The sequence below is a fragment of the Chiroxiphia lanceolata genome, chromosome 5, assembly GCF_009829145.1.
Source record: "Chiroxiphia lanceolata isolate bChiLan1 chromosome 5, bChiLan1.pri, whole genome shotgun sequence".
In the NCBI taxonomy this organism is placed as follows: Eukaryota; Metazoa; Chordata; class Aves; order Passeriformes; family Pipridae; genus Chiroxiphia; species Chiroxiphia lanceolata.
In genome coordinates, this window is record NC_045641.1 from 30618323 (window position 1) to 30638497 (window position 20175).

The window sequence follows — 20175 nt, forward strand, 5'->3', positions numbered from 1 at the left end:
TTTTTCCAAGGTAAACCTTATTTAATTCCAACTTGTATTGTACATGAAACCTCCCAGGTACTTATGATAAACTGATGCTTTCAAAATCTTCTTTTATGTTGTTCAGAGTGACAACGACAGCAAATTCTACATCTATAGTAATGCTTCCTACTTTATTGCTAGTAGAATAGCCAGACTAGAGCTGCAAATACAATTTTGTCAGTCAATTGAATTTATTTTACTTCTCCTAATTTCAACCCTTTTTATTTATTTACTGTTTCCTTACTAAAAGGCTCCATATTATAACAAGTCTGCCACCAGCAATAGATATCCATTGGATATTTGGCCTCCAACCTACATTCATTTCTGTTGCACAAATAAAGCTGTGAAGTAATCTGACTGCTGTTGAGGCTCATAACTTGCTACCTGTTCTCATATTTCACTAGTAACATCCACATGACTTGAGGGCTCCACAAAACCACCTTTGAACTGTTTTTCGGCACAGAGTTAACAGAAGGTTGGATATACACAGTGGGACAAAGCAAAGATATCTCAATCAAGTACTGGTCAAAGTTGGTTTGATAAAATATAAAGGTACTTAAAGCTCTCTAGAAACAGCTGGTGCTTTTCTTTCATTCTTTTTGGGATGGCATCGTGACCAGGGTTTGTCAACACATTCCAGGGGCTTGTAAAAAATCAGTTAGAACATTACAGGATCATTATCAAGGTCAGTGTTTGAAAACAAGAGACACCACAGTGGTGGATGAAATGCTGCTGTTGCTTTGATCCTGCTCTTATCTGCAGGAATCTGGAGCAACTTACCTAACCACAAATATTATAAAACAAATGTTTTTTTCTGTCCTCTCATGCAGCAGGGAGATTTTTTAATGCATGAGATGTTTCTTCTCATTTCCCTGGCAGTGCTGTGACTCAGACCCTCAGATCACTCACTGGATATAAAGGACAGTACTATTTTTGACAAGACAAGAGGGAGAGGAGGCTTTCCTTAAATATTGCTCCCCTTATTTTAAAGAGGGTTCTCTACTTGAAAACATTATGCTTCAGTGATGGTAAGGTAGAGCAATATTGATGCTTTTGCCCTTCCGTCAGCCTTGATGTCGTCTTTAGTGATGCACCAATTTTCCCTAGGGTACATCCTCCCTGACAGTTTACAAAGGTGCACCAAAACAGCACAGTAAATGTATCCTTCACAAACACTGCACGTCAGCTGCCTTCCCTGGAAACAAAAGCACCTGGGGAGAATGGTATAGTCAGTTCTCACCACAGCACAGTTTTAGGGAAGAGTTAACACATACCCAGCCTATAAGCCATGAAGTTCTCCTGGCTTCTGCAGTTCACATGTAGAGCTTGATGCCAGGACATAACCTGCAGAGCCTTCTGGTCTCCTTCTAACAAAAACCAGCATAGCATAGTAATGAAGATGCAATGAAACTTGCTTTCATCCTCCTTCCCCCACCCCTGCAATGTTATGAAACTTGACATTGGCTAACTTGTTTCATGGGTAGATTTTCCAGACCATGTTTTTGTTGCCACAGTTTAACTATTAGTGTCTATTGAGCTTACAAGTAATATTTCTGTACTCAACTGCATCATAGAATCATTAAGGTTGGAAAATACCTTTAAGATAGTTATGTGCATTTTATATTGATAAATAAATATTTGCATAAGCAGATCTCAGCAAAATTTATATATCTGAAAAATTCTGCCATCAAATTTGCTGTCCTGCTTAAGGACAGCATGAATTGTTCTAATAACCAGAACCATAAATTATATATAGTATACAGTACTGCTCACATTTCAAAAACTCAAAATCTGACTTTAGAATTAAATCACAGAGTTAAGAAAAAAGTAAACTTTGACCTGATATTCCATTTTGCTACTATTCCTATCATCCCGGGACAACTTCACCTTTATAATCCTACTTCCTTCACATGGCTGCTCTTCGGAAAAGGTAGGATTTAAGCTGAGGTACTGTGAACAACTTTGGAGGACTTCAAACTAAGATGAAGCCCACCCCATGGAAGGTGTACAAAGTGAATAAACACAGGGTATTCAAAGCAGACTGGAATATCTGTTCACACTGCCATCAACCACAAACTCTATTTACTTCTCAAACATTAAAATTATGCAGATAGAAGTTAAGTACATCCAATTCCACCTTCTGAAAGGCTAGGAGCAAGGTAATAAATTTTTCTTACTATTTGCACACTCCAAATTTATTAAAAACACACAAAAAATGAAAACAGATTACTCTTGATGAACCCTCACCTTTCCAGAAATCAATCTTGTCTTGAATAGGACTGGCCATTTAACACCACTTTGAACACTGTGAAACCTTATCTTTGTTTTTTTTAAATGCATTGTCATTAAAAGATTCTATGACAGGATTCCAAACCCTAGACATCAAAGTTAACACTGTGTGACAGCTGGTGTGTTTCAAACTCATCACATTTACTGGTCTGTAACAGGGTAAATGACAATTTACCTGCTGTAATTACTGTTGCTGACAATATATTTTTTCTGGTGATTGGTCTGTGTGACTCAGAGCTGCTTATCTTTGTCAGTCCAGTCCAAATCTCCATTTCCATGGGACTTGGACATTAACTTCGGAAGTATTTATAAATTAGTCCCAATATCTGCCAAGACAGATATTTGGGACAGTATAAATTCATCTTTTATTACAGGTTAAGCAGTCTACCATTCTAATATTATTTTGTATTATCAAATAAGTATTCATGATGAAATTCTGTGCCCCAATTAAATGCGCATTTCTTTTATTAGTATAGTGGGAGACACCACAATGGGTGATTACAATGAAAGAATAAAATGCAAATAAATAAGGACATTGACATTTTCACAAAATGTTCATTCACAAAGCAGGACATGAATTTTAAAAAAATAAAGGATAAAACATTAAAACTTAATTCCCATTGCTTTTTTGTGAAAATTTTAAAGAACACATACAGAAGACAACAGTGACTTGATTTTGAGCAACGTGACTTACAGGCTAATCAAGATAGCTCAGTGGAAGCATTTCCCTGGAATACCTTTAACTTTTAAAATATAAAATAGATACAATTCCTTACACCACTTCTCCTAAGAAAATACTTGGAGGATGTGAAAAGATTGCAGTATATAACAACAGTAAGAAATAGATACAATCTTTTTGAGATGATTTGGAAGCTTGTCAGAAAGAAAAAATACTCCTACAAAAACTCCTATGAACCATTTAGGTAGAGCAGCTTCCTATTTTATTGCTAAGCTTGTTGACAGAACTCTTGGTTCTTGAGAGAAACATTGAGATTTTCAGTTCTTTTCTTATTTAATGGAGGAGACCTCAATTTTTGCACAACTGACTACATAAATTGTAAAAGGGACTGGTTTCAAGAAAGTTAATTGATTAGCATTTCTGAAATAATTTCTATTTTCAGTTTTCTAGTTCAGTTTTGAAGATTCCACAAGACTACTACTAGCATTTTCTTAAAAAAAAAAAAAAAGAAAAAAGAGAAAAAAATAAATTAAGAAAAAAAAAGACTAGATAGAGCAGTTCTGGGTATTGAGAACGTCCTCAGGAAAAATACCAAGTATCTTTCACAGACACAGTACTTTCAGAAACATTGCCTCACAAAATGCAGCTTCATTAACAAAAGTGAAATTTCACTCAAAACCCTTAAGATTATATTGTACAGCAGCAGAACATAGACTCTAATACTTCCCTTTGTATCAGTGTGACTTTTCAAATTATTGATGATGATTTTGCAAGTGTTCCTTGGGGCATCCACAGAACACAACCCTGAAGATGGGTTCTAACATATTTTCCTCAGTGGTATTTGTTACTTCTTGCTGACCCACTCTTTCTGACTGCTGTAAAGGGATCTTGCCAATCACTCTATCACCTTTATTCATTTAGATGAGCTGGCAAACACTGACAGAGCAAGTTTGGGAATGGAAACTAACTTTAGAAAAAATTATAAGGGTAGAAGAAGCATGAGTTTAGCTTCAACACTATGCATTCATGCATGACCAGCCACAGCCTGGCTGCAGAATCATCAGCACATTTCAGTGTGAATCAGATGTTACATGTAGAACCAAAAATATAAGTCTTTCTGTGTTCATAGGAACACAGACACTGGATGAGTCAGTGAAGCGGATAAGCCCACTACGTTTACTTCACACACCAACACATTTCAGTGTAGATTTCACCATAATTCTATATGCAAAGAAGGACTAGCAAGGATGTCACTCCAGTTGTGGTCAAAGGGTCTGTACTATATGAAAGCAGTTTGACACAGTAAAGTACATGATTTTGTAAGTCAAGAATCATCAGTCCAAAAGACTGACAAAAGGGAGTAATATTGACAAAGATTTATTGCAGAAACAAACCTAGAAAGGATTTGTCAAAGATGACGACATACTAAATTATAATGATTGACAGTATAAAACATGAGTTAAAGAAACAGTCTTCCATTTAGCATAAAGCAGATTAATCTATTCTAAACATTTCACGAAGAACAAAGGACACTTCTAAGTTATTTCTGGAGTCAGTGATTACCAGACATGCCACGTGTTATGCAGTAGGAATCAAATCATAAAAAATTACAGGCTTCCATGCTCACAGACTGTGTGAACAGAAATAATTCAGGGATTCCTATCTATCCGAACAGGAAGCTTCCATATTCATTCAAAGAAAAAAATTGCAACTATAATATTAAAAGAAAAGGCTTCTGAAGCCCTGGACAATATTAAAAAATATTATGTCTCCTTTTATGAGTCTTGACAGACAGCTTTCTTACCCTCTGCCTTCTGTTACAACTGTGTTAACTTAGATTGGAAACATTTTTCAACAGTAGAATGCCAAAAGACAGACAGACATGATATTCATATACTGCCAGCTGTATACTACCCTTAAAACCTAGCTAATATGTACTATGGCTATAGACACCTTTATTTTACTGTGAATGTGTAGAAAACCACTGACTTCAATACAGCATGGCCACATAAACTTAAATAACTGTTCCTTTTTTAAAAACTGTCTTGCTTCATACAGTAGCTCCAGTCTCTCACTGACCTTGGCTGGAGTCCCTCTGAGAACAGGCAACACTCTCCCAGCATGAGGCAATCACCAGCTGGCTCAGACATGATAGATGTGAGTCATCCAACTTCTCTCACTTCTGGCTCGCTCAATGAGACAGCAGCAGATTCCCCATCTCCTTAGCCAGAAAGATCCTTATGACTTCAAACAAACTGTCCTCAAGGCTGCCTACTGTTTTTCCTGATCTTTGCAGTCTGTCACAGAAGGACGGGCCAGGGGACGTCCAGCTCTGAAAGGATGTCATGTTGCAGTTAGTTAATACTAGCCATCCTCTTGCTGCCATCATCAAAATTCCTACAGACCACAACTACCATCCAGTATTGGGATGAATAGATGAAGTTTCAACCAGACAACATCCCCTTGTGTTCAGTCTCTTGGACTTAAACTCTTCAAAGTAAAATGGCAGCTGCTTGGTTGGTGGTAATTCTGGATGCAGTTCAGTTCCAGATTGAAGTACCTAATATCTATGTGCGTCTTTCTGGGCAGGATTCCACTGCATAAACACACACCTAGCTAATAGGTCAGATCCAGCCTGGTACCACATGGATATCCAAGACACTCGCAAAGGCTGTAATGCAAGGCTCTACAGGAGGACTGTAAAAGCACTTGGAGAACAAGTAGGACACACCACAGCATCTAAAAAGTTACTAGACCTGTAACTGGGCAACCAGAACTTTGCTATAGACATCTAAATTCACATTTCAGTCAGTGTCACCTCCAGAACTCAGTAATGCAAAATAGATATCTAACACAGGGTTGAGTTTCCCCCAGATAAGTGGCTCAAGCCCATGGAAAGAGGTAATTTATTCTGCTTGTATCCAGCAGAACTCAAAAACGCAAGACCTACGAGGAAGGTCTTAAATCGGATGTGCTAATCCTGTCTTGTGGATTGTCTAGAACCTGTAAACAGACAACTGAGTTGGATCCAGCTGAATCCTTGACCTCAGCTGATTATAATGTGAGCTTAGATGAAGAGATGTACATTGGGGTATCTTAATTGCAAACTGAATTCCATCTCCTGTGTCAACGAGAATAAAATTCTAACATAAAGAGTCAATGTAATTAGCTATGGAATGAATAATTCATTCAGTGCTGTATGATTTGTCAGATTTTCTATTTTTACAATATACTGTGTTAATTTTGCTATACCCCTACAACTCTAGTTTCCAATCATATTGCACTGACACAGCACATAATTGCACTGTAGAAGCTGCCAAGGGACACAGGGTGATGTAAAGCTGCAGAGGGGTTCAGAACACCAAGAAACAGGAGGTACACTGGGTATCTGTTGTAATTCTGTGATATAAATATTGAGCAATGTTAATGTTTGGAAATACTGTAATTTCAGAATTTTTACATAAAAGAAAGATCTCACTCTTTTCTGAGTTAGTTTCAAACTGAGTATATTCTCAAGTTGGTATCCGTACTGCCTTTTATACATGGAAAAATTCCTCATCACACTAAGAATGCAAATATTCCTCGTAAAACAAAACAATAAATTCTGATGTCTGCTTCTGCAGAAAGACAGATTTTAAACAGTATACAGAAACTAGAAATGCAAAATAGACCCTTGCTTTTGATATAATACCTTTTACCATCCTCTGTTCCTAAGGCTAATGGGGAATAGAGCTCTATGATGCATTGATAGATACAGATATATAGATATGCACACATACACCATACATATGCATTTGGTAAAAGAATGATTTCTCTAAAAGAATTAAGCATTCAATACTGAAGATCACACATTTGTGTCTTTTCTGTTTAACAAAAATCATGTTCTACCAACGACTCTTTAAAAATGTGTTGGATTTTGATCAGCCGAGAAATCCATCCTGGTATAATTGCATAGCCAGATGAACAGTTGTCATGAACTGGGTCAGTAACCAAGGAGAAAATGGGATCTAAAAACTATCCTCTAGGAAAAAAAAAAGTTCTCATTCCAAGCTGAAACAGCCTCCAAACTAAGTTGTGAAGGATAACCTGATTCAATCCAAATAAAGTATAAATGAGTTCAGTTGTATAAGATACAGCAGATATATAAAAATGGCTTGCGTTGTTATCTTAGTAATACAGTTGCATAGCAACAAGCTCAGTCTCAGTGATCATTCCTTTATTAGCTTTGTGAATTATCGTACAGCTAGAAAGTGGATATTGGAGAGAATTTATCCTGAAAGAAGATTGAGAGCTTCATGTATACTGACATACTATAAAGCAGAATGGAAACTGGGCCAAGTAATAGAAACCCAAATCAAATAAGCTTTGAGTTAAAAATGCTCTGCGCACAGAAGCTGACTTGTTTATTACTAATAGCAATACCAGTTGTATAGCTGGACACCATTGCCCCTGTGGAGTTTGGATTGCACGGTGTGATAATGCATTTGCATGCATGTTACTTCTACCATAATTGGGCAGGGGGGTGGGGGGTGTATCAACAAAATTAGAGACGGAGAGACAGATGGTTCATCTTGCCCACATCATTATATTCTCTGGTGCTTTGCTGACAAAAACATTTCCTTATTCAAGTTGCGGTATCATGGCATCACTATAGTGACGTTACGACCAGCCCCTGTCAATGTGCTTGTTTATTGCTCTGTCCCTTGCACCATACTGCACAGTCATTCTGTCTTTTTTTAAGCACAGTCAATGCTCAGCTGTTCTACAAGCTGCAGAACTTGAGGAAAACTTGAAATGTTGCTGAATTAATAAAAAATAAGTAAAGGGAAATAAATGGGACGAAATTAGCTTTTTTATTGTCATCACGTCTCATATTACAGTATTTTCAAGTAACCAAGCTGGGACACTATAAGCATATGACTACTCTGAGGTCACAGACTAATTTTGTAACTTTTCTGCAGCAGTGAAGGGTAAAGGGCATACAGCAGTGCTGAGTAAAGTTGCATACTGAGGCCATATTTAGTCACTTATTAAAATGTGGTCTCATTTACCAATGCACTAAGTACTATCAACTCTTCAGGATGTCTTCTGGATGCATTTTTGTGTCTGAAAAAGCAGGTCTGAAAAACCAGGCCAATTTTATACTTTAATTAACTGGGGACAAGCATACAGCTTTAAACATAGAAGCTGGATGACTTCATTCAGCTCTGGATTACATCAGTTTTACAGTAGCTTTTGTCCATGGAAACTCAGACAACCACATCACTCTTAGAAGAGGTTGGTGTAGGTGCTAAAACATAGCCCACATGCCTCACATGCCAGCTAGATTTTATTTATCACTTTAAATACAGAGAGGCATTCCTCTTCAGTTCTCAGAACTAATTTGTGGGAACTGAAATGTACAGCTGAAACAAAAATAGCTAGCAATACATGATATTGTAAAATACCCACACTTCACAGCTAGCTGAAATCCTACCAGTGTACACTGATGTAAAACCATTTTCCACACCATGTCAGAACCCACCAATGAACTTATCCTGAACATTTGAATAGATCTGTGCTCTAGGCAATAAAGATAGATTTTACCTTCAGCAACCTCACAAGAAATTCAACAAAACTTTTTCTCAAATATCCCTGCCATTAAGCATCACTTCTGCTGCACAGTATAGGAAAAAAACAGGAGATTTTCCAACTGTTTATGCCCCAAACAACTGATGGATTTACAAGTCAAAAATAAACCAGTGAAATCTGAACAGGAGCCCACAGGCAGATGCACTTTTATGAACTTGAGTTTCTAGATGCCAAGAGGAATCATTCATCCAAAGTGCGTCAGAGTACTATGTTAACAAAAACCCCCATGTGACAGGGAGTTTATTCCCACTCAAATACAAATGTAGCTTGCAAGACCCAGAGGATAACAATTGAGCAGCCAACAAAACCCCTGATAACCTGGGGATCTGAATCATAATCAATATGATCTGTTATTTCAACAAAATTGCAGGTTCCTGTTACCGGCATTTCAAGTCCATCCAGATACCAGACTGGTGGTTCCCAAAGTGGAGGCATCTACGCTTTGGGGATAAGAATGGGCTGCACTTGCACTGCAAAGACGGTGCCGATGTTTCCTCATAAGCATCCTCACAAGACTTACGCTGTAAGCAAAGCATTAATGAAGGAAAAGAAGGCAAGATCCACACTATACCATAAACCCCCTGATACTCATTTATTACCTGGCTTATGGGATAATGAAAACTGGGGGGAGGAGAGGGTCGGAGAGGGTCAGAGAGGAGAGGAGAGGAGGTATCTTTCTTAAGTGAGGACATCACCAGTGGCATTAGCTGAAATCCAAGCAGAGGTGTAGGTTTTTTATAAGCCAGAGCTATCTTCAAGAACCCAACGGGAGAGCTTTGTAACGACACAGTTTTGATTGCTATGGGCAAAAAAAGGTAAAATAAATCCCAGTGATCTAACATTAATGACTGCATGGGAAAAAAAGGCCAAAAGATAGACAAAAGAGTATCAGATGCCGGACTGCTGATCGGACTAAGTGTGACAATGTGTTCTCTATACATTATGTCGAGGTGAATTTTTTCAGTCATCACACAGTATCAATAAAGAGCAAAGAATATGGGTCAGATGTGAAAAACTAATGTCAAAAGGTACTGGCCACACACTGCAGGCTGATAATTTCCCCTACATTTTCCCCCTACTATTGAAACTTCCAAGTAATTATTAATTAGTATTATTGTTGTTATCATGATTCCTACTTTTTGCACATTCATCACCATTATGCAGCTAAATGTGTAGTTTTCTCCTTAAATCTTTTCCACATATCAAGTCAATCTCCCCAGACTCTTAATTATTTTAATGTTGGAATCCCTTCCAAATTGCAACAGATTTGTGATTTGATTTAATTTAATTTGCAAAATATGCAGAGCTGGCAGTATTCCCAAGAATTAACATTTCAGGTGTCACTCAGCTTGCTACCACCACGCTTCTCAGTAATTTATGTGGAAACAATTATTAGGACTTCAGTTTACTGAGAGAGGATATTGCAGAAAAAAAAATAAATTATGCTGAAAGCATTGACACCATATTCAAAAAAATGTTGTCAGAAGAATCTCTTATACTCACAAAGACTTAGGTAGGATGGGGTGGTGGAAGACTTAGGTAGCAAGGGCCACCTGCATACACCTAGTTAAAGTCTGGTGAATTCAACGCATTCTTCATTGCTTTGAGTAGGTCTTTCTATATGTCTAAGTCAAAAAGCCATGGGCTTTGAGAAACCTGATCTAGTGAAAGGTATCCCTGCCTATGGCAGTGGAGTTGGAATTAGATGGTCTTTAAGGACCCTCCCAACCCAAACCATTCTATGATTCTAAAGAACTACTTCATCCCTTCTGTCTAGTTTGGCTCTGAAGAACAAACTCTCCAAATGTTCCAAACACAGTCATGATATATTATATAAAAATCTCTCACAATTTTTTTTAGAAATCAGAAAACAAACAAAGGAGCACAAATGTCATGGTACCAGGCTGTAATGCACAATAATGGCCTCACAGACTTAGAATCTTCACCTCGCTTGCCAAACCCTTTGGCTTCTCAGTTATTATTTTCTAAAAGCAAGCAGTAGGAAAAAATCAGCATGGCTCGGTTTAAGTGAAAAGGAAAAGGAAAGACAAAGTAATCTGGAATGGATTTTGCAAAATGGTTATGAAAAAAGGTTACACTGTCTGCACATACTTAAAACACATACGTAAGTGCCCGCTCCACGTGTGGCAGTGGTCCCACACTGCTCAGCACTACTACAAGGATGGACATGGCTGCTCATGTGGCCAGACAATGCTTGGAAGACGTAGGCCGCAATTTGCAAACTGCCTGGAATGCTTTTAATAATTAATCAGTCAAAAATTCACATGTATTTCCTGCTGAAGTACAGTGCAATTGTAAAACTTCACTAGTGTCAGGGTACAAAGTTGTAGATAATCACTTCTCTCAAAAAAAAAAAAAAAAAGCCTCCAGAAAACCCCACAAAACACAAACAGGAAAAAAAAACCCAGAAACATGTAATACATAATTTAGTAAACCTCAGATTACAGCATGTACAAACATTAATTCAAAGATTCTGGCTTATATACTAACACTCCTTATGTCCTTCTTACATTCAGTTATTTATCATTTTACCCAGCCCACAAATACAGGGGCAGTCAACCGAATATACCGTCCTAGGGTACTTATGAAGAGCCCCAATGCCTGCCCCTCCAGCACCACTAAATGTGAAACATGAGACAGCCCCTGGGGAGGACAGTCTCTGGGAGGGTAACAACAGCTGTGTTACCTCCCACACATCATCTCTGGAACTTCCACCCACAGGAGAGGCACTTCCATCAGTGCCACTGCCCCCTTTTATGCTGAATTGAAAACAAAAACTAAAACAAAAGCAAACAAACAAACAAAACACCTCCCCCCAAAAAACAACCCCAAAACCAAAGGTGGTCCACGATTTTGCACAGAAACAGGGCCTTAAAAATCATCTGTGGCACAAAAAATCCACAGCCTCTTCAGGCCTGGGTATGCATCTTCCTCTGCCTTAACACAGTCTAGGGAGGATGGACTAAGTCTAAAGGGATCTTCTTTCTCCTGCTCCATTTTTGTTGGGTTACTTAGATAGATGAGTGGTCCCCAGCCAGAAAACTAAAGACAATTGTTGAGACTAAATATGATTAACTATCCACTGGTGCTAGTTTGAACTCTTCACTGTTAGAACCAAATGTGAAAAAGAGAGAGTTCTCATCTCTCATTTCCTAACTTCTCCCTTTTCCATTAAAAATTAGCAACAAGTGGTGGAGGAAAAGATATGTACTGCACTGCTCAAACCATTGCCACCAGCTGCAGATTACACAGCAGCCCAAAAGACTGGAATTGACACTGACTTCTTCCTTATTTCCAGAAGGAAAACTTTCTTTTTTCCAGGCAAGAAAACGGCCCATGTATTTTTATAATCTCATGCACAGTAAAGATGTGTTATTATTCCAGAAAATACTGAAGCATTCAGATTTGATCATAGCTAACTGTAATGGTGCAGCATTACTGCTACACATATAAAAGTATCCCAGCAGAGACTCATGCCATTTTCTGCCTTCCTTCCCCCAGTGCAACATCATTACATTTCAGGTTCTGGGAAGCAAAGTGGAAGGGGAATGAAACAATACCAATGTAAGATAACAACTCATGGTAGCCCAGGGCATATTTTTATGCCTTTAATTTGCAGTTTCTTCACCCATTTGGCATATGGATGCAACTTAGGACCCACCTCTTCTTCTCAGAGCTATGATTAATTTCTGAACATAAAAATCAGTCATGAACAACAGATTTCTGTGTAAATATCGTTGTGACTAATTCAATCTAAACCTGAAAATTTTGCTTCCAAGATGAATGCAAATAACAAAATCTGAAATTGATGTCTTCATTAGATCCTTTGTCTTGAAAATAAAAATGTAATTCAGATCTATTGTAAAACTTGCAATAAAAATACCTGGATGAATCAAACCAGAGCTGTTTAGGAAGCAGCTATATGCTGCCTAAATCAGTCCTTTCTGTGCACAACTCTGATAGAGATGGATAGCACAGATTTCCTTTCAAATGTCTTGCACAGGAGAAAAACTCTTCAATGTCACTGATTTTATGTCTCTTTTCTATTTTGATCAATGACTGCTAAATTATATATGTGTTCATAGGATGGAACAATAAGGCATGTTATGTTAGTCTGCCAACAAGTTGTGTGGATGTCACTCATATCATAACCTGCCTAATCAGGGTCAGGTATAATTTCTCAACATCTCCTTCCTTCAGCTGTCCTGTACAAACAATGACATATTAATGCTGAGCTGTAGATCATTTTCTTCCTGCTTAGTAACGTTGCCAAGGATGTGCTACCAGAGCTTCTGGTCCAGTTTAAAGTGTCAGCTATTTTATGCACAGCTACAGTTCCATAACTGGATTCAATTACACAGCATTACTGGAAACTGTGACCTGAAACATATTTTAAAAATTTAACATTTAGTAACACACAGGGTCAATTGTCGCATGTTTGCCCTATTCTTGTTATTCATGAACTGGATTCAAAAAATGCCTCCTCTTGAGTTTCATTGATATTTCAGCTGGCAAATTAAACCCAGAATTGCCAATGAGGCAAACAGAAACTCACCCAGAACTTTAACTTCTGCAGAAGGCAAAAGAGGGTCGAATGATTACATTTATTGCAAACACTGACAAAACGCAAAGTGCATCAGACTCTCTGTACACAAGTACTAAGAGATTTGGACAGAACTGCATACTATATAACCACACCCATGTAGTCCTGGAGCCCTTGACAGTCTTTGTAGTATGCTTGCAGCTCCAAGGTGCCCCTAAAATACTCAGGATTGCCTTTGCACACAAGAGATGTCTGTGTGAGGCTTCTGCAGCATGGCTCTCATGAGTAGTTGGTAAGAGGCATCTCTATAACACCTTTCTGCAGTAGCTGAGAAGTGATGCTGTCAAAGCTGATGATTCCAGATATCTTGAAGGAAATAAAAAAAAGCAATGCATAATACCCACTTTTTGCACAGATTACATAAAACAGAGACTGTCCAATGGTATGAATGTAAACATATTTTGTATATTTGTGTTTGAATTGGTTTTAAAATACCATTTCTTTCACAGACACATTTCATACTTTTCATTTTTTGCCAGATATAAACACCAGGTCTTTTTAAGGACTATGGGATACATCAATTATGCTGTGTAGCTTCTACAATAAAACTGATTATTAGAACAAAAAAGAAATATAGAAAACAGAAAATTCTGTTAAGGACAGTGCACAGCCTTACTGTCACAGATATGCCAAGTTAAACAGGATATTCTTCACAAAACCTTTAAAAAATATCTCCTTAATGTGCAGAGCTCTGTCTCTTTGGTCTATCCTCATTGCTTTCCTCGTTACTGTCCTGCTTTCCTACCAGATAAAAACACTTGGTTTATGCCCTTAACTTCAAGAACTAGCACCTTTATGATAAGAAAATCGAGCTTAACCAAAATAATTCCCAGTTGCAGTGAATAAGCCATGAGCTTGTGATGCACAGTGAGGTGTGCTGGGCATAGACAAGTTGGTATCTCCATTCTCAAAGTGCAAAGATTTCTACTTGCTACAATTGTAAAAGGTAGATTAAGTTGGTGGACTTAAATAGGGCAAATGCAAGGTTGGCTGAAAAAGGCTGAGATCCCTAACATGCTCTACTGCCTTAATTCTCTAAACAAAACATATTTGGAAAATACTTTTCCTTCTCAAGTCCTAGATACCAGTTGTTAAGCCGAATGTCCTTAACACTCCACTGAAATGAAAATCAACCAACCAACTAACCAAAGACAATAAAGGCAATTATAGTGAGTTTTTCTTGTAAACTACTTGCTTTAAAATACCTCATTATGCTGTAAGAGAAAATCATTCTTATGAAACTTCTGCTACACCTAAGCATAACAGTCTGGACTGAACCTGTTGGTCTGTCTGCAGGACAGCAAAGGATTGTCACTAGCATCATAAACTCTTTCTCACTGTTATTTTGCACTGATTTATTAACATACACATATTTCAGCAACGTCTTTTGAACATGATCAGTTTTTTTCTCCTACACGGAGATTTTCCTGGTTCTCAGAATAGAGAATGGTTCTTCAAGAGAGACGATCCTAAGCAATTTAGTAGTTTAAAACTTCCATAAACACCATGTTAAAGCCACAGCAACATACCCTCCTTACTTGCGTTCATTTTAACCCTTAGACTTATATCTGTCCAAATGAGTTCACATGAAAGCCTACAAAATCAGGAACTTTAATAGATGGCCAAACCAGCAAAACTATGCTGAGGGGTAAAAAACTTATAGCAGTCTCATGTACAAATATATACACTTGTCACCTGCTACAGTGCTACAATGTAAATGTTCTCACTGTCACTCATACAGACTAAAGCACAGAATGCCATTTACTGATCTAAGTACATTACTTTAAATGTATCCTGTGTTTTCTTCAATTTTTGAGACATAACTAACCTTTCACTTACTAATTGTTTGGTGTAAATGTCATGTAAGAGTCTCATAAGTCTATATACTTCAGTAACTAACCAGTGTCTCCACTGGAGGTGCTAACACTCTTTGTGGAACCAGAAAAAAACCCAATTATTTTGTGACATATACAGTAAATAATGTTAGGTTGCCATTTGCTGAAATTCTAACACCCAGAAGGGACTGTATCCTCATGATTGCCTTACAGTGTCCAAAATTCACTATAATTTAACTTCAGAAAAATTCTAGGTGCCAAATAACAGTGAGTGGCATTGCTCAGACATACAGAAAATCACTGCGTGAGTTACAGTTCAGCTGGTCTATCACGTCTTCAGATTTGAAATCTACAAAACTATTTCATCTACTTTCTTTCCTTCTGCATTAACTTTTCCCAGCTTGGTTGAGGCAAAGGTGGAAAAGAAATCATTTATTACGTCACCCATCACACTGATTTCACAGGAAACTATTATTTACAAATGTGGAGCCAAATTCAGTTTGGAACGTAAGATCTATAATGGATTTCCAGCACATTTCACACAAGTTTGACTGTCCAGAGCTCTTGAACTACACTGAATTTCATAACAGTACATTTCAGAAAATATGAAGAATGCAATGTGTGGAGTCTTGAGAAACACCTTTATTATATTTATAGGCACCAAATGTTCCTAGTAAGTTGTTGGTTATGGTTCACCATTTGCAAAGTTCAATCAGAACAGCAAGTTAAGGAAAGTCAAGCAGAAAAGGTATCACGAGGATTTACATAAAGTCAGTCCTAAAATAATCCCAGTATTCACTCTTGGTAGGTAGTGAAACAATTTCTTTACTCAGTTGAGTGTGGAAAACATAGGAGAGTGATCAGAAACTTACTGATTACTTCAGAAAGGACCTGTTGCAAGCAACCTATAACTTGGTCCTTTAAGAACTGGGCTTACTGCAGTAAAACAGTGCTTGTCAGTGTATGTGAGATGAATTACAACTACAGATAAGATAGTATGCACAAAAATCATATGTAAGTTGTTTGAAATCCATGTCCCTGAGTGCTGTGCATGTTTGGGCAAACAAATCATACCAGTTGTTAAGAAGCTCTTTCTGCACCAAGACATATAACTGATGCTCAAAAATGCCAAGACACAACAGACAGAACTAAATACATTTGGAAACTAACTTCAAGTTCTGCCTTCACATTCTGAATACACTCATCCATTTATAGCCAGCTACTGCAGGATAATATTAACTTCAAGACAGCTTTACTGAACAAATATAGCCTTTTATAGAAAGAGTTAATGTGTTCCCCTGTGCACACAAAAAATAGTGGTACTGTTTTGTTCACATGCATTTTTGTTCACTGAGAAAACATGCCACATCATCGAATCATATTTCCTTTATCTGTCTAGTGGGAAAAAATGCATTCTCCCAGGAACACTTAGGATCAACCTGGCTCCGAAGACTGTTTGAAATGTTCAGTGTTCATTCCATAACCCTAAAATACCTTGCAATAAAAGAAGACTAGAAGACAGAAAGTCAGGATGAACCAAACACTTCCCCTAGAGCATCCACTGATGGTACAAGTATAAGATCAACCATGCTGTCCACTGGTTCAAGGCAAGCAGAACTCCTGCCCTCTGACCTCAGGATTCACCTGGGGAACCTGAGCGAGCCAGGACGACACAGCCACTTCTAACATCATGCAAATTTAACACCATCAAAAGTTTGTAGTGGAGTCATTATACTCCAAGTTGAACTGGTATAGAACATGGAAACCAAGTAAAACATAGTACTATTTCGGCTTGTTTATTTTTCCATTCAGTCTCCTCCCTTCACCTTTTTGATCAGCACCCAAAACCACACAGAACTATGAAACACTCCAGACTGCCTTACAATTTCAGGCAAACAATATGATATACATATAATCTGTAAAATGAATAAGCTTTTCTGCATTGTATTTTTGTAACTATTTTGGTGTCTCTTCTGTTTAACATTTCATTTAGATGCTCTGTGACTTGAACAAAGACTAACTTTAGAAGAATCATATCAATGCTCTTAAAGACTATCACCCTGTTATTTCCATCCACAAATACACAGTTCTTACCTGTACATGAATAATCATCAATGCGTATATATCCTGTTTTGCAAACACACATAAAGGATCCTGGTGTATTTACACACATGGTATTCTCACGACAGTAATGCCGTCCTTCAGCACACTCATCAATATCTGTGAACAAGGCAAAGAGGAAAACAAGTAAAATTCAGCAGTGTTCTTTGCAATCTCTCTACACTGCAATTCACTTCCATCAGTAGTGGGATAAAGAGTTACTTAAATACCAATGCATTTTGGAAAGTTTTTTTGCTTTCTTCTTTTAAAAAAACTGCTTGAAGTGTTCAAACAACAGAAGCACCATGAGCTTTCTGTGAACAGCTGTTAGTGGAGTTACAAAGAAGATTACATTGGCTTACATCTTTCCTTTTGAAGTGCCTCTGATGTTGTCCCTATGATTTAAATAACAACAACAACAAAAAAACAATAAACCAGTATGGCAAACAGCAGACCAACTACCTCAGCACTGCAATGCTATCCATCACTTCACCCTGTACAGTCACTGCAGTCAGCAGTACACAAACACACAACTATATGCACACTATATGCCTTTGATCTAACAGGAACTGTTGTTTGGGAATAAACTGTAAGGAATATGGCAAGATCTGAAATGACACTGGAACTTAGTGTAAGTTTCTCTTAGAACTATAAAGTAGCCAACCAGTATTTTTAATATACATAAACACATATATCTATATCTGTATACGTCTACATACATATGAGTATATAGATACATATACACACCATATCTGAAAGGAATCTGAAAGAATCTCATTTATATAAACATCTGCTCTGACAGAAAAACTTGAAACTTGATAAAATACTTCCTGGGGCAGAATACCTGTTACAGTATAAAGTCCTAGAGCAAACTCCAGACATAAATCACTGCAGGCATGGACTTCAACACCTAATTGGGTTTGGTACTCTCTTGGGCTGCAAAATTAGACATATTTCTGGTAACAGTTAAGAAATGGTAAGACACAGAAAGCACTACCAATAACAAAAAAAATTCTGCACAGTATTATTACACTGTAAAGAAGAAAATCTATATTAATTTGGAAGTGCTCAGTAGCACACTGCTCCTGTAATACTAATGATACAGACATCATTGCTGAGACACTCTATACACCTAGTTATATCATCATGCAATGTGCCACTGAACCTTGTTACCAAAATATGCTAAAAATCAAAAGGGTGGATTGTTGGCTTGGGGTTTTTTTTCCTGCTCATTAGATTTGATTTCCTCCCTGTTTTCAATAATGTTTCAGAGTTGAAAATAAAATCCCTGGATGGAAAAGTGTTTTGTTGCATAGTCTAATGACAGTTCAAAACAATAGAATGTATATATAAACTCAAATCAGGGTTGACTTCTTAATGCTGTGATGCTACACATCAACAGCATTAAGTTCTGTATTTTACTTCTGCTTAGGTTGTATGCTTACCAATTCTCTCTCCCAATTCTTCTTATCTTCCCAGTGTCTTTAAATCAATAGCTATTTACCAACTCCACTCATTGCCTGCTCTTTTTTCATCCTTTATTCCTAGAAGATAATTTGCCTTCCAGTACAAAGCAATGTGATACACTGAATACTAGTGATTCTGTAGTAAGTTCTGCAGATTTCATTCAGTTTTGAAAAAGCTTCTATTTTCCCCAGTTTCTCTGCCCACTGGATTCTGCTGGAGAAGCTGGGGATAATTGGCTACATAACATAAAGGTGTCCACTGCGAATGCTGAGGGTGTTTAGCCACCCTCATACTACTTTGCATAAATTCAGTTCCTAAGAATTTCATGGTTGACATACTTCAACTGGTTTCCTCTCCTTCCTTTCCCTGAAAGATCTACAGGCATGAAAGAACCACAACTGTATCTAGGTGCTGGCTTGGAAAAGGTAATTTTGCAATTTTTATGTACATGCATACATACACAAATGAACATGTATTTACAGTGAACACAGTGAGCATACTAAGGCTCAAAACACATTTTGTGATCATCATCTAAGAACACCAAAAAAGAAAGTGAAAGTATCATAAGACTATCACAGAAGCAGCTGGTTTTGCATGGAAAGTGGAATAGGGCACACAAAAGTCCAGTTCACAGAAGTAGCCAACAGTTACAACATATGCCTCAGATTCTACAACAAATGACGCAACATGTGTCTTTCATAATTTCAGTTCACAACTCCATATTAAATTAATGGTGTTGATTTGTATTTAAGTAACAACATCAATCTTCAAGTAATTAGAAGCCTTATGTTCAGTGTCAACGGACTGCTGAGAAGCCAGCTTTGGCACCCTCAGAAAATTCTACTTAAAGATCCAAAGCCTCAAAAGCATTAAATAGAACTTTCTGAAAACTACATTAATGATTGCTTTGGTAGGTAAACAGCCACAGGAGACTCAAAATGCCAATAGTTTTTATTTTGCAGTGAAAAAATTAAAGTCAGAGCTTATTTGATTCAAATCTTCTAATTTAGAAGTACTTTAAATAAAAGCTTTCATTTCGCCAACATACCGTGTTTTGCAAAATGTTTTATTTATAACTGCCTTTTTTTTTTTAAACCTTGCTTTTTCAATTGATACCAGAAATAGAAAAAAAAAAAATACAACCCATAATTGATCAGGTTAACTTTGAAGTGTTTCATTTGAACAAATCTGATTTTTTTTTTTCAAATGGATTTGCAAATATGTTGCTCATATTTTTTAAATGCTCAGTGGAAATCAAAAGTCTTTCCCACCCAGATCTCTATTATTGCTATATCACATGGTTACGTTACATTGGCACCTAAAGACCCTCTACACCAGGGACACACAGTAGATAAGAAGCTGCTCTAGCAAACAGTTTGCAACTTTAATAATTATCTTTAATAAAGATAATTAATACAAAAAAGGATAAAGTAACAGTTAAATGACAACTAGTCACACAGAGATTGACCACACTAAAAGCATACTATTCCATTCCCCTTTTAGCACTCCGCATGCAAGCTTCATATACA

At 37.3% G+C, this 20175-nt stretch overlaps 1 protein-coding gene across 1 annotated transcript in view; it reads right to left on the minus strand.

Annotated features, from left to right (window-relative positions):
- Window positions 1–20175, minus strand: part of NELL2 (neural EGFL like 2) — a 146644-nt gene that overhangs the window by 46228 nt on the left and 80241 nt on the right. Inside the window, 1 exon segment of the mRNA XM_032687990.1 lies at window positions 17174–17299. Coding sequence (XP_032543881.1) covers window positions 17174–17299 — 126 coding nt within the window.